This window comes from Rana temporaria, chromosome 3, assembly GCF_905171775.1.
Source record: "Rana temporaria chromosome 3, aRanTem1.1, whole genome shotgun sequence".
In the NCBI taxonomy this organism is placed as follows: Eukaryota; Metazoa; Chordata; class Amphibia; order Anura; family Ranidae; genus Rana; species Rana temporaria.
In genome coordinates, this window is record NC_053491.1 from 429,290,782 (window position 1) to 429,316,012 (window position 25,231).

At 43.3% G+C, this 25,231-nt stretch overlaps 2 protein-coding genes across 7 annotated transcripts in view; one reads left to right on the plus strand and one right to left on the minus strand.

The window, feature by feature from the left end:
• Window positions 1-7,429, plus strand: part of PRR36 (proline rich 36) — a 41,858-nt gene extending 34,429 nt beyond the window's left edge. Inside the window, exon 6 of the mRNA XM_040346314.1 lies at window positions 6,830-7,429. Coding sequence (XP_040202248.1) covers window positions 6,830-7,152 — 323 coding nt within the window. The 3' untranslated portion in view covers window positions 7,153-7,429. The remainder of the gene's footprint in view (window positions 1-6,829) is intronic.
• Window positions 7,430-20,485: 13,056 nt separating this feature from the next.
• PRKACA (protein kinase cAMP-activated catalytic subunit alpha) overlaps window positions 20,486-25,231 on the minus strand; it is a 91,160-nt gene continuing 86,414 nt past the window's right edge. For all 6 annotated transcript variants that reach the window (XM_040346318.1, XM_040346317.1, XM_040346319.1 and 3 more), the window contains 2 exons: window positions 24,228-24,392; window positions 20,486-22,568 (listed from right to left, as the gene is read on the minus strand). In XM_040346318.1, the coding sequence (XP_040202252.1) occupies window positions 22,443-22,568; window positions 24,228-24,392 (291 nt within the window). In that variant the 3' untranslated portion in view covers window positions 20,486-22,442. The remainder of the gene's footprint in view (window positions 22,569-24,227; window positions 24,393-25,231) is intronic.

The window sequence follows — 25,231 nt, forward strand, 5'->3', positions numbered from 1 at the left end:
CTTCCAGTACCTTTCATAACTTCTCCCCATTAGCTCTTAATGTTTTCATTCAGTACACAGTTTATCTGTTTTTCTTCTTTTTTTTTTATCTAAAAATGTTATAATAAACATTGATTTATTTTGTACAATCGGTGACCTCTGTTTTTATTTAAGCATGTGCCATTTTTGTGTGTCCTTTATTTCAGTGCCGTGACTTGTTTAATTAATGTGTCCCTTGTGTGTAACTGGAGTGCTGTGCAGTAATGTGGTATGTGTACTGTAAATCTTCTGTTTGCATTTATTATTTTATGGCCTGAATGTTCCTCATGCATTTTTGGATGCAGATCTGTGGCCAGGTTAAACTTCTAAATCTGAGATATTGTAAATCTAAATACTTTAATAAACATACTTGTGTACACATTTTTTTTTATTTGAGCATTCCTAGTAGCAATGCAAAGGTAAAAAGGCATCTGACAATTCCCAAAATGTAGGATCCTTCTATATGCACTAGCGTCATTACGCAGCTTCCAGTAAAGCATTAAAGCAGTAGTAAAAGCCAATTTAATTTTTTTTTAAATCTTCTCCCTGCAGGACAAGTCAAAATGTGCTAGTATGCAACGCATACTAGCACAATATGAAAGACTTACCCCAAAATGACCTTTGTCACTGCTGACAGGGCTTCCATCTTCCTTCTGGGTTCTTGGGCTGTGGCCGTTTAAATGGCCGAGCCGTGATGACATCACTACTGCATTTGAGAGCCAACATCACAGCACAGCGCTCTCAGAGGGGACAGCAAACTCAATATTCAACCTTTCAGAGCGCAGTGCGCATAAGCTGGTGACAGCAGAGCTATAGCATAAATTCTAAACAATGCACATTTAGGAGATATTCTTTCTACCTATAGGGAGGGAGGCTTTATTTTAAACTTACCTGTAGGTACAAATTAAAAAAATTTGTTTATTACCACATTAAAGCTGGCCATACGATACACAATTTTCCTATTCAATTTCCTTTAGATTTACCTTCAACTATGTAGTGCAAGGGCCTGCCTGATTGCATACAAATTGTGTTTAGGTTTGACCTATGATTTGCTTTTGGTAAATCTAAAGGAAGATTGTACAAGAACCTTGTATGATAAATGGTCAGTTTAAAGTGGATAGTGGAAGCCAATTTGTAGACAGCTGTAATAAAAGTGACTGTCATTATGCAGCCCTGGCAGCTTCAGAGAGAATCATTACAGCTATATTCAACAAGGTCCCACTGTCAGCCCTAAGCTATGGCAGTATCAACTGTGAGCCAAAGTTTCTACAGCACCCAAGAGTCTCTCTGGAGCTTTATGTAAGTGGTGGACTCTCTGCAAAAGCCATTAAAGTTTGAGCCACTTAAAGTCTGATTTTCAGAGTAAGTTAGTGGGAATGGGATGGAGCCTCAGTAGTAGAGGAATGAGATGACAGGAAGCAGAAGCTTCTGACAGCGGGAGCCGCTTGTAGAACGATGTAACAAAAAGCTTTGTATTCTGCGACTTGACAGCTCTGGAAGAAAGTCTCTCTGAAGATGTTAAGGCTGCAGGATGGCAGTACTTTCATTACAGCTGTCTACAAGATTCTAAAGCTGGGATCCGGCTTCGGCATATACAAGGATCCACCATTCCCAGAATTGTCAGATCTCTATTAGCTCTGCAGTGCTCCCAAACAGAGCATATACAACAGTTGGGTACACAAGTATGTACTGTTACAGTAATAAATAAAGGGGGTTTACAATTAGAAGTGTAACCTAGTAGTAGATTCTCTGTAATGCCTCGTACACACGGTCAGACTTTGACCATGCAAAAGTCCGCCGTGAGCCGATCGGAAGTCCGACGGACAGAAAGAGAACAGAATCTCTATCTAAGGTCCGTCGGACTTCCGACCAAAAAAGGTCTGATGGAGGCTACACACGGTCGGACTTTTTATCCGAGAAAAAAAAGCCCTTCTGACTTTTTTTTTCTCTGAAAGTCCGGCTGTGTGTACGAGGCATTAGAGTCTCTGTAAGTTCAACACCCCCCACCCCTTTCCCCATTGTTCCCTGAAAACGTGTTTATTTTTTTATTGTTTTTCCATCCTGTCTCTCCTTTTAAGTTTTTCTGCATCATTCTACCTAAGTTTGCTTGCCATTGTTTTTTCATTTTACTTCATTGTGACACCGATAAAATTCAAGGACACCCACTTACATCAACTGAGAGGGAAATAACACCATAAACTGAAATTCACTATTTTCAAGACCCAACCAGAATGTGTTTACTTAAAAGTGTATGTTTAGCCCAAACTTTTTTTTTTTTGTTTTAGCATTTTTAGTGAAAGGTTAGAATCCCTGCTGCTTTATTTTTTACTACCTGTGTCCCATTATTCCCAGAACAGGTGTCCCCATTAAAAAATGGACAACTCACACATTTTTGGATTTCCCCTTTTTTTTCTGTTTCAGTGACTATGATCACCAAGAGTTATGCCCCGTACACACGATTGGAATCTCCGATGGAAAAAGTTTGACTGACTTTTTCCATCGGACATTCCGACTGTGTGTATGCCCCATCTGAGTAATTTCATTGGAAATTCCGATGAATTCCATCAGAGTTTAGATAGAGAACATGTTCTCTTTTATTCCGATGGAATTCCATCGGAATTCCGATGTGATTTTGGTCGGACAAAGGTCCGATCGTGTGTACGGGGCTTAAGGCAGCCCATACAAGCTACCTTTTTTCCCCCCGTTCAATAAGGGGGTTGAAAAAAAAAAAAAAAGGAGACCCGATTCCCCTATCCACACACTGTATATAGATTGGGAAACACTCTCGGTGAGCTGTTGTATTCTGACAGCTGGGACACTTATCCACTGTCAACACTAATTAGTGCTGTTGGCTATAGCCAGCAGCACAGATTGATTCGGATAAACCTGACAGGGTGGTTGATCAGTAGATTGTCTTCTGTACGACCAGCCTGCCCATACATGGATCAAAATTTAGCTAGTCTTTGCTGAACTAGTGTGCCCATTTGGAAAATGTCTCTCTATATTCCTGTTCTGTCATTTTCAGTGATATTGGTCCCTGGGACAAATAGGAAAGATGAACTACCCCAAAGGGGACACAGACAGTAATAACCTGACAGGTATTCTAACCCTCCCCTCCCTTCTCTATCCAAAACATGAAAAAAAAAAAAAAAACAGTTAGGCCCCGTACACACGACAGAGTTTCTCGGCAGAATTCACCGAGAAACTCGGTCAAAACCCGGATTCTGCCGAGAAACTCTGTCGTCTGTACAGTTTTGGCTCGATGGAGCCGCCGAGGAGCTCGACGAGAAAATAGAGAACATGTTCTCTATTTTCTCGTTGTTCTATGGGAGAAGGCGGCCCGCCTAGCTCCTCGGCGGCTTCATCCCAGAACTCGACGAGGAACTCGACGTGCTTGGCACGTCGAGTTCCTCGGCCGTGTGTACGGGGCCTTAGACTTTAACTAAACTCCCCAGCCCACTAAACTGTCCTTTGCTGAACCCATTACCCTTACCCAAATGTTTGTATGCCTCCATTTGAGTAATAGGCAAGTAGGCATCTGGGTGGTATAGTTTCAGATTAGGGTAGTTTAGGGGGCTAGGGAGTCAAGAGTTCTTTTGTATGGCCTCGCACAGACGACCCAACATGTCAGATGAAAACGGTCCGCAGACCGTTTTCATCGGACATGTCCGCTGGGATCATTTGGTCTGATGGCTGTACACACCATCAGACCAAATTCCGCGCGGACAAAATATGCGGTGACGACGCGGCGATGACGCGTGCGAACCCGGAAGTTCAAAGCTTCCACGCATGCGTCGAATCACTTTGACGCGATGCGCGGGTTCTCGGGCCAGCGGACATGTCCGATGAGTCGTACTGACCATCGGACATGTCCGGCGGACAGGCTTCCAGCGGACATGTTTCTTAGCATGCTAAGAAACATTTGTCCGCTGGAAACCTGTCCGGTCGGCCGGAAAATTGTCCGGTCGGCCCTACACATGACCGAACATGTCTGCTGAAACTGGTCCGACGGACCAGTTTCAGCAGACATGTTCGGTCGTGTGTACGAGGCCTTAAAGACTAAATTATCCTTTAACCATCACAATGTATGTCCATATCTGATAAGGCTAAACCACCAAGTCTGTATGTGAACGGTCATCCCTAGTTTAATGTTCTGGATATACTTCTTATTGGGGTACATATGGGTTCTTAGACTAAATGTAGACATATAGGGGGAGATTAACTAAAACTGAAGGACATATGCCGTGTACACACGGCCGTTTTTTATGACGAGAAAAATGCAATTTTTTAAATTGGTCATTAAAAACGATTGTGTGTAGGCTTCAGAGCATTTTTCTCAACGGTAAAAAATAGGCATTACAAATTTAGAACAGGCTCTATTTTTTCTAGTCATTTTTCACGTTGTGAAAAATGATCGCGTGTAGGCTTTAACGACGGGGAAAAAATGTGCATGCTCAGAAGCAAGTTAGGAGAAGGAAAATTTGCATAATCAGCCCAAAGGGTGGCGCTAATCGAATGGAACTTCCCCTTTATAGTGCCGTCGTACGTGTTGTACGTCACCACGCTTTGCTCAAGCATTTTTTTTTTCACGATTGTGTGTATGCAAGGCAGGCTTGACAAGAATCACGTTGAGAAAAACGTTGTTTTTTCCATGACATTAAAAACGGTCGTGTGTACGCGGCATTAGAATCTGGTGCAGCTGTGCATGGTAGCCAATCAGCTTCGAACTTCAGCTTGTTCCATTAAGATTTGGAAAGAAAACCTAGAAGCTCATTGGTTTCTATGCAGAGCTGCACCAGATTTTGCACTCTCCCGTTTTAGGAAATATCCCCCATAGATTTCTTTCACTCAGACAGAAAATCACTTGATTTTCCTATCCACATTAATCAGCATGGCTGGATAAATCTCTATTGCTGGTTCTTGTATTCAAGTAGCCGCAACACCCAGGGCAAACTGATAGGATGCTTTCACCGTTTGAGAATTTTCCACCCAACTACTGTCAAACCTGATGGTGCCGACGTGGCCACCCATGGATTGGAGTTTGGTCAATACAGCAGGAGTTGGACATGTAAGGCTAAGCTTTAGATACATTTAAACTGAAAGGCGGCCTGCTTTAAAAGGCACAGCCACACCATGGGTCAGGCATTATTGTGTGTTGCGGTAATGCATGCCATCATGTGCACAATTAACAATTTGTTGATTGAAATAAACACAGCACACTAAACTTAGTGTACATTCACCTTGCTAAGTGTACAGTCCTGATTACTGTAGTAAATAAGCCCCTACGAATCCTGTACAGGGATGTTTTAGTCTTTATAAAAATAAGAATCCCATTTCTGGGAGGGGAACTTCAGTTGCATACATTTTAGCACACTGCCTATTTGTCCTGTTTACCATTATCGTTGAAAGTGAAAGTAAACGAAAATCCCAAATTTTAGGTTGTCCCCAGAAAAGTAATAGAGGACACTAGTTCTGGTGACCTGGGGGTCCCCAAGGGATTTCCTTAATGTACAGGGATTTCCACTCACCTTCCGTTTGGCGATGGGACAGGAAGTGAAGGGAAATCTCAGCAATGGGACACAGACGGGGGGAAAAAATCTGACAGGGGTTATAACCCTCCCTTAAGCCCGATCGCAATTTCCGATGGAAAAAGTCAGACTTTTTCCATCAGAAATTCGGACCGCGTGTATGCCCCATCAGAGTAATTCTATCGGTAATTACGGCCATGTGTATGCCCCATCGGAGTAATGGCATAGAAAATTCGGATGAATTCCATCAGAGTTCTATTTTGCTCCGATGGAATTCAGTCGGAATTCCAATGTGATTTTGGTCGGACAAAGGTCCGATGATGTGTACGGGGCTTAACTATATCCAATATGAAAAAAATATATTTTTTGCCTATAGTTCTACTTTGCCCTGCTCAACAAAGTCCCAACACACAGACAGGTCAATCTGCATTGAGTCCCAAGACTTCAGATAACACCACTGCGCTGCTTTGTGCGCTAAAAAAAAAAGTAGGGAATGCCCAATGTGCTGAATAAAGATAATTAAAATGTTTTCAAAGTAAAAAAAAAGTAAACAATGTATGTGATGAGTCATTTACACCACATTGACACTGCTCCCGTCAGAGCGCACACCAGCAACTGCTGTATATGTGCATGAGCTCTTAATATTATTTGATGCCGAAAGAGCCTTGCTTCGATGTCATGCTCGTGACCAATTTAACCTTTTGTTGGTAAACGCCTCATTAGTGGGAACACTGAAATCAATGTGCTGAAAGTGAGGCGAATGGCAACAAAAAGTTAAATCGCTCAGTATTAGGAGGTTACTTGCCTATTTAGATTAGCCATAATCGTTTTAGATTAGCATTGATATAATCAGAGCAATAGATGACATCACTGGATCTGCAGATGGATTATTAAACATAAAAGCTGCAAATGACTAATATACAGAAGTAAAAAGGACAAAACTTAACAAAATCTTATCATATGGGATGATGACATTTACAAAGATAGCCTTCCTGGTGGCAGGGATGAATGATTTGATCTGATTGAATCCTGTTCTACCCTGGATCAATGATTCGTGAACTTTCGCCAACCCCTCTTTGCAGTTATTGACCCAGCACCGTCCTTCAGTTCATCCATTCTCCTATATCAATGATCTCTTCCAGCATTGCTTGATAGAGAGCTCCTTGGGCTTGCCAACCTTGTAGGAACGTACAATGCAGTGCATACTATAACAAACGTAAAATGCTCTTTACACATACAAAATACTACTAGTGATGTTTAGCTTTCACGACCATTTTTTCTAGGTGAACCCATCCCTATTCCCTCACCTGCAGACGGGTTATACACTATCTACGAGACCGACCAAGGACCTCAGGAGCGCAGTCCCAGAGGGGCGGAACTGGGGCTGGTGGAGCATATCATTGGAAGAACTTTGTTCCTGGCTGCCTCAGAAGGAGGGTTAAAGGGAGGAGTCAAGGGTCAGGTTGAACTGGGAAAGTGGGCAGAACTGTTGTCTCCCTTGGATGAATCACGTGCTAGCATCACGTCTGTCACCAGCTTTTCTCCTGAAGGTGATGTGTCTTCACAAGGCGACTGGACAGTAGTGGAGGTGGAAACATTCCACTGAGAGGCCCCACCCTTGCGAAGCATTGTGATGAATGAATGTTTTGGGTAGGAGATCTACCTATGAGAAGCATAGTAAATATGCAGGGCTTGAGCTCCACCTGTAAGGTGCACTGTGAAACCATCTAGAACAGCAGGAACAAGCTGTATGCATCAATGTGCAATATGTGAGTAATGTATGAGTGTGGAGCTTTGCACTATTTTAGGTTTTTTGGAGGTTCATGTGAATGTCAATTATGAAAACTGTTTTTACAAATAAAAGCTTATACTTATTAAACATCTTAGTGTGTCCAGTTAAGATACAAAACACCATTGTACGCTTGTTAAAAAAAGAAAAGAAAATTGTGGTAAACATCTAGCCAATTCTTTGAGGTAACAGCAATCATGGACCCAATCATCATTGGAACTGAAGGTGGAAAACACACGCTACCCAGAGAGATTGTGCAGAGGTTTGGGGATTTTTACTCAGCTCTGTACAATTTACATTCAGGCCCCCAAAATCAGACTGCGGTGCATGAGTATGTGTCATCTTCTAGATTGCCTAGTTTGTCGTCTATTACATGGCAGGAATTGGAAACGCCAATTACACTGAAGGAAGTTTAAGAAGCGATGAATTCTGCAAAAATGGGGAAGACCCCTTGCCCAAATGGTTTTACTTCCCAATATTATAAGTTGCTTTTCCCTATTTTTGGACCTTATTTGGTTAAAATGTATTACGGATTGGGAGATCTTTGAAAGCTTTAATCACGATTTTACCTAAAGAAGGCAAAGACCCATCACAATGTGGGAGTTATAGACCAATATGCCTCCTCAATGTGGATTTGAATTTTTTTTTTCCCCAAGATCCTGGCGACGCGGTTACAACAACACTTACCCTCCCTGGTTCATTTGGACCAAGTAGGGTTTGTCCAGATGTCTGAAGCACGGGACAATATGATCAGGGCTTTAAATCGAATCCATATAGCGAACACTTCTAAAATCCCATGTTTATTCCTGGGAACGGATGCGGAGAAAGCTTTTCCCGCATTAATTGGCAGTTTATGTTGGCAGTGCCAAGACAGGTAGGGTTGGGAAACATTATGATTAGATGGATCTCAAGTATATATATACCCAACCATCAGCTCAGGTTAAGGTAAATGGGGTCTTGTCTCAGCTTTTTAGTGTTACGAATGGAACTAGACAGGGACTCCCACTGTCCCCAATATTATTTGTCCTATCTTTGGAACCCCTAATGTGCAGGTAAGACACTTACACTGTCAGATCTTAGGATGCAGTACCGCATCCGCCGCTGGGGGCATTTCTCATTGAAATGCCGCTTTGAGTATGCAAATGAGGACTTAAGCAGATCCACAAAGCTTTTAAGCATTGTGATTTCTGCGTAAGTTCCGATTTGCTTGCGCAAAACTAGGGCTGGTTTTACAATGTGGAAAGTTAGTAACACCATGTAACTCCACGGCAATTTGTAAAATCAAAACCGGCATGGGTTCCCCCCCCAGGAGCATACCAGGCCCTTAGGTCTGGTATGGGTTGTAAGGAGACCCCCCCCTACAATCCATACCAGACCCGTATCCAAAGCACGCTACCCGGCCGGCCAGGAATGGTAATGGGGACGAGCGAGCACCCCCCCCTCCTGAGCCGTACCAGGCCGCATGCCCTCAACATGGGGGGTTGGGTGCTCTGGGGCAGGGGGGCGCACTGCGGGCCCCCCCACCCCAGAGCACCCTGTCCCCATGTTGATGAGGACAGGACCTCTTCCCGACAACCCTGGCCGTTGGTTGTCGGGGTCTGCGGGCGGGGGCTTATCGGAATCTGGGAGTCCCCTCAAATAAGGGGGCCCCCAGATACCGGCCCCCCACCCTAAGTGAATGGATATGGGGTACATCGTACCCCTACCCATTCACCTGGAGGCAAAGTGATAGTTATTAAACACACAACACAAGGGTTTTTAAAATCATTTATTAGTCTGCTCCGGAGGCCCCCCCTGTCTTCTTTAGCTCTAATACCAGGGGGGGCTTCTTCTTCCACTCTCCGGGGGGGTCTTCTCCGCTCTCCGGGGGGTCTTCTCCGCTCTCCGGGGGGGGGGGGGGGTCTTCTTCTATCTTCGCCGCTCTCCGCTGTTGACTCGGCGCACCCCGGTTCTTCTGCAGCTGTCCGGTGCCTTCTCCTTCAGCGCTGGCTGCCTGCTATCTTCGTGTGTTAGCTCAATTACTAGCAGGCAGCCAGCGCGGTCTTCTGTGACGTCATCTTCTTCTCTTCTTCTCCCTTCTTCCGATGTTGACACGTCGCCTCTTCTCACTGCAATGATGGAAGCGCACCTTGCATCCCATTTATATAGGCCTCACCGTCCCATCATGCTCCGGTAGGCACCCACCACGTGGGTACCTACCGGAGCATGATGGGACGGTGAGGCCTATATAAATGGGATGCAAGGCGCGCCTTCCATCATTGCAGTGAGAAGAGGCGACGTGTCAACATCGGAAGAAGAAGAGAAGAGAAGAAGATGACGTCACAGAAGACCGCGCTGGCTGCCTGCTAGTAATTGAGCTAACAGACGAAGATAGCAGGCAGCCAGCGCTGAAGGAGAAGGCACCGGACAGCTGGAGAAGAACCGGGGTGCGCCGAGTCAACAGCGGAGAGCGGCGAAGATAGAAGACCCCCGGAGAGCGGAGAAGACCCCCGGAGAGTGGAAGAAGCCCCCCCTGGTATTAGAGCTAAAGAAGACAGGGGGGGCCTCCGGAGCAGACTAATAAATGATTTTAAAAACCCTTGTGTTGTGTGTTTAATAACTATCACTTTGCCTCCAGGTGAATGGGTAGGGGTACGATGTACCCCATATCCATTCACTTAGGGTGGGGGGCCGGTATCTGGGGGCCCCCTTATTTGAGGGGACTCCCAGATTCCGATAAGCCCCCGCCCGCAGACCCCGACAACCAATGGCCAGGGTTGTCGGGAAGAGGTCCTGTCCTCATCAACATGGGGACAGGGTGCTCTGGGGTGGGGGGGCCCGCAGTGCGCCCCCTGCCCCAGAGCACCCAACCCCCCCCATGTTGAGGGCATGCGGCCTGGTACGGCTCAGGAGGGGGGGGGGGGGGCGCTCGCTCGTCCCCACTCCCATTCCTGGCCGGCCGGGTAGCGTGCTTTGGATACGGGTCTGGTATGGATTGTAGGGGGACCCCCTACGTCGATTTTTCGGCGTAGGGGGGGGGGTCTCCTTACAACCCATACCAGACCTAAGGGCCTGGTATGCTCCTGGGGGGGGGAACCCATGCCGGTTTTTTATTTGAAAATTGGCATGGAGTTCTCCCTCTCAGGAATGCATGCCGAGCGACGCTGTCAATTAATTTTTTTTTATTTGTTTTCCCGGCGCGTTTTTTTTTTTCACCCGTCGCAACTTTATTGTCCCGTCGCAATCCACAAAGCCCGGCGTAAATTACGTTCGCGCGCTGCACGTCGGGAAAATTACGTCACACGCATGCGCAGTGCGGCCGGCGCGGGAGCGCGCCTCATTTAAATTGTAATCGCCCCCCGGAGAGGAGGACCGCCTTGCGACGGAGGCACTTAAGTTACACGGCGTGTAATTTCTAGGTAAGTGCTTTGAAGATCGGGCACTTAAATTTCTACCTAACGCCTGTGTAACTTAACTGCTGAAAGTTAAGTTAGGCTACGTTTTTGGGAATTTGGCCCATGGTCTTTATGGAATCTTTTTAATACAGAAGAGGGAAGAACCCTTATAGATGTGAATTCTAATGACTGAAAAATAAAGAGGTTGCTATTAGAGTCCCGGTGGGTGAAGTGGTTATTGAGGAGTTTGGGGGGGGGGGGGGGGGGGGGGGGGGGGACGGGTTCCATCTTTTGCCCCCATTTTTCTAAACCTTTTCCTTTTTTTTTTTTTAGGTGTGTTTTGCTTTTGTTTGGTTTATAAATTTAGAGAGAACTGAGAGCTTGACACTTTAATAATACATAGGGAGAACCCCCCCAGGGTGGAGTCTGAGATATATTTTGACTCGGGGTAGGAGGGAACTCTTTATATGATGTAACCAGGAGATTAAAAACGGAGATAGTTGATTTTGTTGTTTTTTTATGCCCCGGAAGAAAACAAATGTATTTGTATATTAGATTAGTATATAGATACGCTAATAGGTTTTATATAATGTGACAAACCGTAAGTTTTTTTTAAATAAAAATATTAAATGAAAAAAAAAAAAAAAAAGAAAAAGAAAAGTGAATCAAAAGAAAAAACAGGCAGACGCTGAAACCCTTATCTACCAAAAAGAAGAAAAAAATGAAATGGGAATAAACTATACAAGTGTTCCTAAAACTGACAAACCTGAGAGTAACCAGTGTTTTTTTTTTTTGCCCCAGAAATGTTCTTCTCTATTCAATCAAGACTCTTCTTCTTTGGACAGCTGCAGATGGTTTTCCCACCAACTCACAGCTATCTGACAGTCATCCTCAAACTCCATACACATTATACAACTTTTGTTGTCCGATTTCCTTAACCACTGGAGCCCCGCGCAATTGACAAAAGACGTCAACAGCGCGGTTCTCAGGTGCCAAGTGGACGTCTATGGACGTCATTTGGAATGCATTACCCGCGCGCGCCACTGGGGGGCGCGCGGCGGGTAACCACTGTGCCGCCGCATCGCTGGGGACCCAATGCGTGTACCTGGCGGCCGCGATGTCCGCCGGTTCACGCGATCGTCGGGAACACAGCCGGTAACAGCAGGGACGTGGAGCTCTGTGTGTAAACACAGAGCTCCACGTGCTGTTAGAGGAGAGGAGACCGATCTGTGTCTCTTGTACATAGGGACACAGCATCGGTCACCTCCCCCAGTCACCCCCCTCCCCCCACACAGTTAGAACACACCCAGGATACACATTTAACCCCTTCCTCACCCCCTAGTGTTAACCCCTTCCCTGCCAGTCACATTTATACAGTAATTGGTGCATTTTTATAGCACTGATCGCTGTATAAATGTGAATGGTCCCAAATTTGTGTCAAAAGTGTCCGATACGTCCGTCGCAATATTGCAGTCCCAATAAAAAAAAAAAAATCGCAGATCGCCGCCATTACTAGTAAAAAAAAAAATAATGAAAAAAAAAATCAGAATTCTGTTCCCCATTTTGTAGGCGCTATAACTTTTGCGCAAACCAGTCGCTTATTGTGATTTTTTTTTTTTTTACAAAAATACGTTGAAAAATACGTATCGGCCTTAACTGAGAATTTTTTTTTTTTTTTTTTTAAATGGGAGATTTATTATAGCAACAAGTAAAAAAAATATATATTTTTTTTAAATTGTCGCTCTTTTTTGGTTTATAACGCAAAAAAATAAAAACCGCAGAGGTGATCAAATACCACCAAAATAAAGCTCTATTTGTGGGGAAAAAAAAAGGACGTCAATTTTGTTTGGGAGCCACTTCGCACGACAGCGCAAATGTCAGTTAAAGCGACGCAGTGCCGGAAGCTGAAATTTCGCCTGGGAACGAAGGGGGTTTATGTGCCCAGTAAGCAAGTGGTTAAAGCCTCTTACACACAATCAGATTTTCCAATGGGAGTTGTGTGATAACAGGCTGTTGACGGAAAATCTGACTGTTTGTATGCTCCATCGGACAATTGTTGTCAGATTTTCCACGGAGAAATTTTGGATGGCAGGCTTTAAAAAACTTTCCGCAAACAACGGTCTCTTGTCTGATTTTCCTAGCGTGTGTACACAAGACAAAATTCCAAAGTACAAACACGCATGCTCGGAATCAATGCTCACCAAACACGACATTAGCAGAAGGTGTCCAAAGGGTGGCACTAAAGAGCTGAAAAACCACGTAGTACGTAAATACTTTTGGGTTTGTTGGCCGACAATTGTGTGCCATTTGATGCAAGACAAGTTTCAGGCCAATGCCCTTCGGACAAAAGTTCGAGGCTTTGCCTGCGGAAAATCCGATCTTGTATATGAGGCTTTAGAGTGACTTAAAGCCATGTAGTGAAAGGGCCTGCCTGATTGCATACAAATTGAAACTCTTAAGGTTTGACCTAATATTATATGGTTTTGGTAAATCTGAAGGAAAAAATCTACACAAAATTGTTTAGCGTGTATCTAGCTTTAGTCTGCCTTTTGGACAGGATGAGCCTAGAGGTGACCTTCATGCAGTCGGTTCCTCTTTGCAAGCATGCCACAGCTAAATTAACCAGCGCTAATGGTCAAGTTAGCTGTGGAGTGCTCTTTGGGTCCAAAGCCACTAGTATTGCCTTGCACTGCCCTGTCTCTGAAGGCTCTGTGATTGAAACCACGCACCAGGACTCCCCTAATTTTTTTTTTTTTATTGGCAACTGGGTGCCACATTTCGCCCCTTTTTCCACGAGCTATGCTGTGGAAGGGGTTAACGCTGTGAGACAGCATGCTGATGTTATTCTGCTGGGTTGCGTGTTGTTCACTCTTTCCTGCCAAACAAGTGTTCAGGAAGAATCTCTCTACCGCTACTCCTAAATTACTGAGTAATTTATTTTTAAGCAGTCATTCCCATTGTTACCGTGATTTGAAATGTCAGCTGGTGTGCAGAGTTGATGAAAAGGTATAGACTGAGCATTATAAATAAAATAAATGGAGGGACTCAGCATATTATTCGGCCAGACTGCTAATAGTAGAGTGCTTTATTTATGAAAAAGGAACACTAATATATATATATATATATATATATATATAAAGAAAAAAAATCAATGGAGACTGTTTTGCTATTCAGTGCAAAGTGACAGGTTCTCTTTGACAGGGTCCCCTCTCAGTTATATTCACCATGACTGTGCTCCCTTGCCATAGGTGCTGCAAAATACCCAGTCTAGGTAAGTGGAAGCACGTGACTTTAACCTGGTGTTGCCACCTCATCCCTTTAAACCCAAACACATATGAATTACACAGGTTCTGAGGCCAATTTATTGCAGATAAGGCACTAAGTGAGTTTCATTACCACCTTAATCAGCTACAGAGCCTGTGTACTTAATATGTGTTTGGTTTTAAAGGGATGAGGCGGCAACCCTACCTTCACCCCTAATGTAGAACTTGGGCCTAGCTGTCAATTGCTAGGCCCAAACACATGATGGAGGTGGTAGGGTCACTTTACCCTCAATAGCACATAAGGGTTGTTGAAATGACCACTTCGCACTGGTTTCACTTTAGCAGATCTTATAGAAACCCTATCCATACTCTAATAGTACCGTAAAGGCCACAGCCCTACAATGTAGGCCCCTACTGGCGTTTGCACATACTGTGTCTTCTTTAATGTCTCAGATCCCAGGTGTTGTAATTTGCAAATTTCAACCCTTCTTGATAGTGCCTCCCTCTTTTTACTATTGGCCCATGTCTAATGGATGTCGTGACAGACTAACTAGCTCATAGGAACGTGTTGGAGGAGGCAGAATAGCACCCAACACGATCAGAAAGTGTGGGGATTCCCCTTCACATCTTGTTCTAGTGACAAATGTAAACTTCTAGATTTACCATCACGTTTAGTCCCAATAACAAAGGTCTGTACAAATAGAGGTTGAATGCCCCCAACAGGGAAAATGGCAAAAAATAAATAAAACACTTGACATGTTCTAACCTCTAACTACCCTAAAAAAAGTTCTGCTTGTAAATATACTTAAAAAGTCCAAACTTCCCAAACAACCGATCGGCGCCATTCAAAAATGCACAAAAGGGCCCGAGGACAGCTCGGCTGACCTAGACAAACCTCGGTAATGGAGACTTTCCGAGGTTTGTCGAGGCGCCCTCGGGCCTTTCTGGCCATTTCCGAGGCTCTCCGACACCCCCCACCTCTGGCCGCATGCGGTATTGCATGCGATTGAAGTCAATGCAGAACAAATGATTTTCGTTTCCATTGACTTCAATGGGGAAAATGGCGTTGATATGCGAGTACTTTGGATTATGAACATTCTCCTGGAATGGATTATCCTTGTAATCCGAGGTTCCACTGTAGTAGAGCAGGGCTCTTGTCAGGTTCTACTGCCAACTCATTAGGGAGATTCCCTCACTTCCTGGCAGATCATGAAGTTGTGGAAAAGCTCTGCAACATTGTATAATAATTAACATTTCTAAAACTTCAATGAATAAATTTCAAATGAAATTTCTGGTTTCCTTACTGTTTTATCATAGAACAAATATTTTGGAAACCTATAAAATGAGGTTACAGTAGCGGTCCAGTGCATGGAAACCCAGTCTCTCCTGTTCATGTTGCTGGTCCCTAATCAGAGTCCAGGCCTTGCCCATCAGAGTGGGCATACCCCCAAAGAGATCTTCAGGACCTGGGTTTTATAAGAATGGACCACAGCCCTGGATCTGTATAGCACCCGATACACATTGCACCAAGTGCTGAGGTGAGCGCCCAAGTAGGATCCAATGCCTAAAGGTTGCACTGATCTGGGTGCACTACTTCTATTGTTGAATTAGGAGACAACAGGGAGCTGATTGAGGAATGAGAGTATTTTAAGTAAAATAAAACTACTGAAGCACATTATTTCTCTGTAAGGGCGAAGAGCTTCATCAACTAACCAGTGCTGCCTATTAACATTACAATAACCTGTGTGAGCTTTATCGTCTCTATAAAACATGGTATGCACTTTACTGTGTTTGTTGAGATGACATTCTAACAGTGAGCTGGCTACAAGCCCTTGTTCGCTAAACTACCTACATAGAAGAATCAAACCTCATGGCCTTTTTAAGTGTTCTTGCATAGCAATACCACTTACTGTTATCTTGCATATACAGGGAGTGCAGAATTATTAGGCAAATGAGCATTTTGACCACATCATCCTCTTTATGCATGTTTTCTTACTCCAAGCTGTATAGGCTTGAAAGCCTACTACCAATTAAGCATATTGGGTGATGTGCATCTCTGTAATTTGAAGGTGTGTGGTCTAATGACATCAACACCCTATATCAGGTGTGCATAATTATTAGTCAACTTCCTTTCCTTTGGCAAAATGGGTCAAAAGAAGGACTTGACAGGCTCAGAAAAGTCAAAAAATAGTGAGATATCTTGCAGAGGGATGCAGCACTCTTAAAATTGCAAAGCTTCTGAAGCGTGATCATCGAACAATCAAGCGTTTCATTCAAAATAGTCAACAGGGTCGCAAGAAGCGTGTGGAAAAACCAAGGCGCAAAATAACTGCCCATGAACTGAGAAAAGTCAAGCGTGCAGCTGCCAAGATGCCACTTGCCACCAGTTTGGCCATATTTCAGAGCTGCAACATCACTGGAGTGCCCAAAAGCACAAGGTGTGCAATACTCAGAGACATGGCCAAGGTAAGAAAGGCTGAAAGACGACCACCACTGAACAAGACACACAAGCTGAAACGTCAAGACTGGGCCAAGAAATATCTCAAGACTGATTTTTCTAAGGTTTTATGGACTGATGAAATGAGAGCGAGTCTTGATGGGCCAGATGGATGGGCCCGTGGCTGGATTGGTAAAGGGCAGAGAGCTCCAGTCCGACTCAGACGCCAGCAAGGTGGAGGTGGAGTACTGGTTTGGGCTGGTATCAAAGATGAGCTTGTGGGGACTTTTCGGGTTGAGGATGGAGTCAAGCTCAACTCCCAGTCCTACTGCCAGTTTCTGGAAGACACCTTCTTCAAGCAGTGGTACAGGAAGAAGTCTGCATCCTTCAAGAAAAACATGATTTTCATGCAGGACAATGCTCCATCACACGCGTCCAAGTACTCCACAGCGTGGCTGGCAAGAAAGGGTATAAAAGAAGAAAAACTAATGACATGGCCTCCTTGTTCACCTGATCTGAACCCCATTGAGAACCTGTGGTCCATCATCAAATGTGAGATTTACAAGGAGGGAAAACAGTACACCTCTCTGAACAGTGTCTGGGAGGCTGTGGTTGCTGCTGCACGCAATGTTGATGGTGAACAGATCAAAACACTGACAGAATCCATGGATGGCAGGCTTTTGAGTGTCTTTGCAAAGAAAGGTGGCTATATTGGTCACCGATTTGTTTTTGTTTTGTTTTTGAATGTCAGAAATGTATATTTGTGAATGTTGAGATGTTATATTGGTTTCACTGGTAAAAATAAATAATTGAAATGGGTATATATTTTTTTTTTGTTAAGTTGCCTAATAATTATGCACAGTAATAGTCACCTGCACACACAGATATCACCCTAAAATAGCTAAAACTAAAAACAAACTAAAAACTACTTCCAAAAATATTCAGCTTTGATATTAATGAGTTTTTTGGGTTTATTGAGAACATGGTTGTTGTTCAATAATAAAATTAATCCTCAAAAATACAACTTGCCTAATAATTCTGCACTCCCTGTATATTATTATTATTATAGCCAAATTTACCACCCTAATTCCTCCCACAGTTTTTACACTACAGACAAGTAATATACCGAAACGTGCGGATTGTTCCCGATTGGTGTGCTATTACTTTGTGGAATGTTTCGCCAAATCATTCACGAAATATCAAAGTTTTTGCTGCAAAATTTGTCCCATAGGAATGAATGGCGAAACTAGAGTGTGAGCTGACAAAAACTGAAAAATCAGGACATTTTCAAGCCGACCTACACAAATCTTATATCAAAACGTTCAGCTATGCCTGCTGCCACTACACATGCCCACGGCTAAGCCATAGTCCTGATAGTTTTCACAATTTGACCATTTGTTTGCAACTCACGGCATCCATAGACATTCATTGAAATTACACTCTAGACACCTACAAGGGCAATATCTAAACTGCGACTGTGCCTTCAATTGTAATATTTTAGAGACATACTATGCATCAAAATGTAGGTCTGTGTCGTGTGATTCTCACAATATAAAGCTCTTCGCTGTAGGATTTATAGTTTAGTTTTTAAAATACAACATTTTGAAGAATGACAAGTATTCAGGAGAGGCAAAATACTCTGGACTGTGCTTAGAGTCTGCATAAACATTGGTTTCCTGGCAACACTGAGGGGAATTGTAGCTCCTCCCACACAGCACTGAGAATTATAGTTCGTCCCACACAGCTCTGAGGGGAATTATAGCTCAATGTTAAAAAATAGAGTGGGAGCTGACAACCCCATGATCAGCCAAAACATTATGGCCACCCCCATGATCAGCCAAAACATTATGGCCACCCCCATGATCAGCCAAAACATTATGGCCACCCCCATGATCAGCCAAAACATTATGGCCACCCCCATGATCAGCCAAAACATTATGGCCACCCCCATGATCAGCCAAAACATTATGACCCCCCATGAAGGCAAGAACTCTTCCACAATTTCCCCCGAAATTTTTGCTTTTCTAGTTATATACATACACTTACTCTGAAAAATATTGATAAGCCCCTGAAGAAGCGTCATATTGCGAAACATGTCAAGCTTGTACCTGTACAAATAGTATTCTGCTCCCACTCTGTTCAGGTAAAAGTCCATGATTCCGTTTTTTTTTTTTTTTAAAGTCAGCAGCTACAAACACTGTAGCTGCTGACTTTTAATAAGGACACTTACCTGTCCAGGGCGCCGCGATGTCACACCCCCCCCCAGGACAATCCGTCCATCATATCGTGTGTGCCAGCGCCGCCAGCCTAACTAAGGGTACCAGGCAGTGGAGTCACGCTGTGTCTTCTGGGACACACTTTTTTTTTTTAGGGTGGACCTCTGCTGTAACCACTTCAATACCCCACACCGTCAAATGATGTCTTTTGTGCAGGGATGCAGCTGCAGGCTTCATTCAGATATCATTCTTTGCATCTAGCGATTCTGTGCACGATATGAATGATCATAGTGGCAGTTCCGCCGCTTGATCTTTCTTATAGGCGGCAGTAGGGGACTATGGAGATTTTTTAAGTACTGAAGTTTGGCGCCATTCCACGAGTGTGTGAAATTTTAACGCGCGACATGTTAGGCATCTATTTACTTGGGGTAACAACATCTTTCACTTTATACAAAAAAATTGTGCTAACTTTACTGTTTTGTTATTTTTTAATTCAGGAGTTTGAAAAATTATTGCGCAAATACTGTGCAAGATAAAACGTTGCAATAACCGCCATTTTATTCCCTAGGGTGTCTGCTAAAAAAAAACATATATGTTTGGTGGTTCTGAGAAATTTTCTAGCAAACAAATTACGATTTGTACATGAAGAAAAGAAGTGGCAGTATAGGCCCAGTATTGAAGTGGTTAAATTATTTTAATCTAGTTAATAGGACGTAACACTTTTTACCATTATCTATATAACCACAGTTCCATCCTGTGGTGGTGTATTGGTGCTAGTTTACATGCAGATGAGGGAGTTGTCAGTGGGAGTACTGTGATCTGTACAGTCCGAAGAATTTGGTGCCCACAGTTGCCAAAATGAATGTCAAATTTCAATTCGCCTGACCACAGAACAATTTTCCACTTTGCAACAGACCATTTTAAATGAGCTGTAACCCAGAGAACATGGGCGTTTTTGTATCATGTTCAGATATGGCTTCTTCTTTCCATGATGCAGTCTTAACTAGCATTTTGGATGGCATAGCAAACTGTTCACAAGAGAGTGATTTTTGAAAGTATTCCTGAGCTCACGCAGTGATGTCCATCATAGAATCATGCCTGTTTTTTTTTTTTTTAACACAGTGCTGACTGAAGGCCAAAGATCACAGGCATCCAATATTGTGTTTTGGCCTGTGCATAGAGATTTCGGACTCTCTGCGATGCCCTTTTTATACCAAATCTTGTTACGGACATGTTGCCAATTAACCAAACTAGTTGCAAAATGCTCTTCCAACTCTTGTTAGTACCACTTATTTTGCCAGCTTTTTGTTGCCCTGCTCCAACTTTTTTGAGACGTGTTGTTGCCATCACATTCAAAATGACCTTATTCTTTTCTTAAAATGGCACATTTTCTCAGATTCAACATTTGATATGTTTTCTATAGTGAATAAAATATGGGTTTATGAAATTTGCAAATCATTGCATTCTACACAGTCACAACTTTTTTGGAATTGGGGTTATAGCGAGAGCATTTAAGCTGGAGGGAGAAAATGTTTGGTATGCTCGACATATAATACCATACCAGGAAGTACAGAAAAAAAAAAAAACATTTAACTTTTTTTTTTAAACAAAACTTTATTGGTATTTTTTCTCAAATGTTTACAGTATAACACATGTAAGAAGTGAATGTGTGTTTGTGTGTGTGCATATATATATAGATATATACACATATATATATGTGTATATATAGAATTTAAGTGAAAACGCAATTGAAATTCACAGATCTGCCCCCAAATTATCCCACTTCCCTCACCACGTCTGTAATAAGCCAACCCCTCATGACAAATATTTGGAAAGGCCTACCTTTCATGTTTTATCACCCTCATGCTGGATGGTCCTTTCCAAAACTGACCCTCCCAACTTGAGTCTTTAAAGCCACAGCACAGCTGGGGACTTGGTATTACTTCCGAAGTAGTATTTAGCTCAGCAGAATGTACATTATTATGTAATAAATCAGAAAAATTGTCCCAGGACCCTAGTATGCGGATCATGGGGGGCATGATTATGGTTATTAAAGTCACAAATTACCAAAGACCCATTTCACCTAATGTTCTGTGGATCCACCATTATTGATTATATTACACTCAATAGAAGTGCTTCTTTGTTTTAACCACAGGAGCCCCCCGTGTGCCAATTTGTTCAAAACAGCCCCGTCAACATGCCATTGTTCTAGGACCACAAGGAGTGCCTTTGGAAACAGGCCATTAAAATTAAGGCTGTTTTTGCCAATTTGAGATCCCCAAAATAGATTTTGGGATGCTATTCAGAGTCTGTACCCAAATGAATAAAGCAGAGAGCTTTACGGTCCCGTCTTTCCAGCTACCAAAAACCTTCTTATGACATCAACTTCAAAATTGTGCTCTACTAGAAACTTAATTCCATCAAAGATATGAACCTCCATAAAAAAGGGGCAGTTTGAGATCTCCAAGCTGAGACAATAGGATAGCAATGTTGATGCTGGAGATAAAACACATATATATTTATATATACTGCCCATTTTTTTTTGTAACATTGAACAAATTCCACAAGAGTATCCACTCATTTGAGAAAAATAAAACAAAAAAAAGACAATACCTGTAGTGCAAAGTGGACTGGGAGAGACCTTCAAGGTGCCCAGTATTATTGAAAAAAAAAAAAACACTCCCATTAACTGAAAGGTTCGTTAATTGGTACAGGTAAACAGGACAGGAAAAAAAATAATTCTAGGCTTACTACATATTTGAAGGCTTGATTTAGCTCCGTTTTAAAACAGAATGAAGGACCACATCAACTGACTTTGTCCTCGACAAAGAAGCCTCACTATAGCCGAAAACGTATGCTGGTACTTTGAGATACCACGACTGCTGTATTGCCATCAATTCCCAAATGTTTCAAGTTAAGCTACAACTGCAGCTGAATTATATCAAGTCCCTCATGACTTTTCCAACAGGACTCGCCAGTAAAATGGCACTCAAAGACAACAGGGATGGCAAAACCCACAGAAGCAGCCCAACAGCCACCAGCCTCCCTTTCAGAAAATGCTGAGGATTGGTAAATAACTTACTTTAAATACCCCCCCCCCCCTTATTATTCTGGTTTTGTGTATAAACACCAATAAAGGACCTATCAGACAAATATTATGGCATTGATGATGGGAGAAGTGGTTAATACAGAGGCAAAAATGTGCTACGTGAACTAAACAGTGGTGTAAGGTGGGGGTAAAAACTGGCACTTTCAGTTTAAAAGTCATTCTAGGACAGGGAAAGCTAGGAAACCGGACAGTGATCAGTGGGGAAAGAATTCAGATTAAAACAGTTCATTATTTATAAACTATGTAAACTAAATGATTAAAACCAGTAGCCAAGCTCTTCGAATGAAAATGGTTTAAAAAAAAAAAAGAAAAAAAAGAAAAAAGAAAAAATATATATAATAACAGGCCCCAACTCCTGAGGGATATGGGCCTGCCCCAAAGGTTCTGGCTCCACCCTTGAGGAACCACTCACATTTAAATAACTCTCTTGGCCCCTTAGATCTGTCAAGGAGAGAAGCAAAAGTGTGAGCGAGGTGGGGTATGACAGAGAATGGAGTATTCTCCAGGACCAATCGAAACCAGCACCACCAGATCCAGGATAAAATAAGATGGCCTCCAAGTTGAATCTGCACCACTAATAAAAAGCTAGAGAGGTGGGGAGTGTGAAAGGGAAGGAGAAGTTTGTGTGCCGGTCAGTGGCGCTCTCTCCATCGGTCTCACTTGATCGCGGGAAGTCTTGAGTAATGGCTCCTGCTATCAGGGCGCTCTTCAGAACTCTGAGAATTCTTTGGCGCATTTATCTGTAATGGAGATTCTGATCTCTTCCTCTTCGTAATCATCAAAATTACTTGTGTCACCCGGCCCTTTGCATTTGGGTATGAAGGGTGCCTCCACCTAAGACACAGACAAAATAGGTTTAAAATCAAAGGAATAAAACGTGAAATAAAGAGAAGATAGAAATATTATAACTATCAAATCCCACTTCAGCTTACCCTGCAGAATTTACATGCCTTCTATAAATAGGTGCACGTTATCTCCCAGCAACCATGTCCATGCTGCAGTCATCAGAAATGTCCCCGTCTGCATCATCTTGTGATCAGAATAGATCAACAATGTTTTCCCATAAGGAAATAACAATGCAGTACATGGTCAAATTTTCATGGACGGAAACCTGACCGTCACACCTATTATGTAGCCAATAGTATGTGGAAATCAGGTTTTCAGTAACGCATACTGTTAGTTGCTACAGCAAAGACACTTTAGACTGGGGGGGGGGGGTCGGAAACCAGTCGATCGCGGACAGGTGACCGATAGAAATGTGTCCCTTCCTTGCCGACCCTGGTACCTGGACAGGAGGGGTGACACGGGGGGAGCATTTGCTGGAACTGATCCCCCTCCAATTACCCCCTGCAGCAGCTGAAAGCTGGCTTCTCCTTTTTACCCTCCTACCAGCATTCATCTGTTGCAGGAGGTAAACTGGGGGTGGCATTTACTGGAACTGATCCTCTCTCTGTGTAGGTTCCCCTTCCTTCTACTGCCTGTCCCCAACGTGTGCTCCCTCCCCTGCAGCGCTGTCAGCTTCCTCTCCTGATGGCTGCTGCAGGGATTCTTTCAGGACGAAGAGTGGAGGAAGGGGGGGGGGGTCGGTAAATTTTATTTACCGGCCCCTTCCTTTTCTCAACAAAGTGAGTGATTGTTTCCACTCACTTTGTTCACTCATAACTGAAGTATAGTAAACTGTTTACTATGCTTCAGTTTGCGAGTGAACAGGGAGACTGTGTAGAGCTCTTCCTGTTCATTCTGTGCAGCTGAGGCACTGAACCCCAGTCATCTTTGATCTCTTATATGTTGTTCAGGTAGATCAGGTATATCTCTGGCCCTCAAAGGGTTGCTTATCCCCGTTTTAGACTACTGTGTGCTTTCAAACTTGTGGCCAACACAGAAGGTCCTTCACTGTCCTAGCACGACTGCGCTCTGTGCCCAAAGTCAGCTCTATAAAGACATAATTTGATAAGTTTTGTCTTGGAGGAACCTGAATGGCCTGAGTCCTGACCTCAACACCATGACCTTCATTTAGATTAATTAATTGTACTACCAACTTCAAGCCAAGATCTTCTCGTCTAAAATTGGTACACAACCTCTCAAATTCTCTTTTGGCTGAAGGACTACAAATTCACTCCAAAAGCTCTTGAAAAGCGTTCCCAAAAGGGTGGAGGCTGCTATAGCTGCAAATCATGTCCATGGATTAAGATTACCAACAAGCTCATATTAGGTGTGATAGTTCGTGTCCTCAAACATTTGGCCATAGAATGCATTACTTACAATTGTACGAAGGAGACAAATGTCAGAGATTACTTACACCTGTTTACAAAGACAACTTGGCTGTTGCCTGGAAATTCTGTAATTTGGTGGAAAAACCCTGTAATTTGTACAAAATGTGTATGCAATAGATTGTAAGCTCTTGTGTGCAGAGCTCAGCGGGTACCAAATTCATCCTTCAGCTTTCCCTTTAATAGTCGCATTCTCCATATTTCCTTGTCTGTTGTCACATACCTTCTTTTGATAGACTGCAATCCAGTCCGTGGTGCTGAACCATTTATGGCCCTTGATATCACTCACGCCATTCTTCAGATTCCCAAATCGTTTGGTAAGGTCAACCTGCAAAAGGTTTCTGAGAAGATCCTTCAGATCAGAGCTGAAGTGAGAAGGGAAGCGTACCTGTAGAAGTAACAGAGTTCAGTGAGGGAAAATGGTAAGCCTTGGAGAGCATAAAAATCAAGCTAAACTCTAGGCAGACACTAACAAACGCAGCTCTGTATTCCTTAATAAATCATTACATTTATTTTTTAAATGCAACCAGCGTAAGTACCTAGTTTGAACTAGTATGGGTTTATTACAGTCCCCTACACTGCAGCACTACAACTGGGGGTCAATCAGTTTGGAGGCATGCAACAGTATTGTCGAGACCTATTCAAACAGGAGGACAGGGCAGTGAGCAGAGGGATGCCTCATCACTCTGCTGATGCTCTTTAATGGTCTAGTCCAGGGGTGGGCAAACTCGGCCTTCCAGCTGTTTTGAAACTACAAGTCCAATGAGACATTGCAAGACCCTGACAATCACAGGCATGACTCCTAGAGGCATAGGATTCATGCCAAAGCATTGTGCAGTACCGCGTTTGGCCTGAGGTGGGGGGGGGGGGGGGGGTTTGGCGTGACCCCTGTCACCCGTGCTCTTCAACATCTACCTCCGCCCACTCCTTACAATCATCAGCAAACAGGACCTGCTCTACCACTCTTACGCGGACGGCACTCAACTTTATCTTCGCATTACAAACAAAAAAGATCAATATCACGGATTAGAAAAATGCCTGACATTGATAGATAATTGGATGACATAGAGCTCCCTCAAACTCAATGGATCCAAAACAGAACCTCTTTCTCCACACAAACCAGAAGATAAATTCTAGGACGACATGGACTCCTCCCACCATCTTTGGACAAATCATCCCCCCAAGCACTAAAGTAAAAAGCCTTGGAGTTATCTTTGACTCAGACAT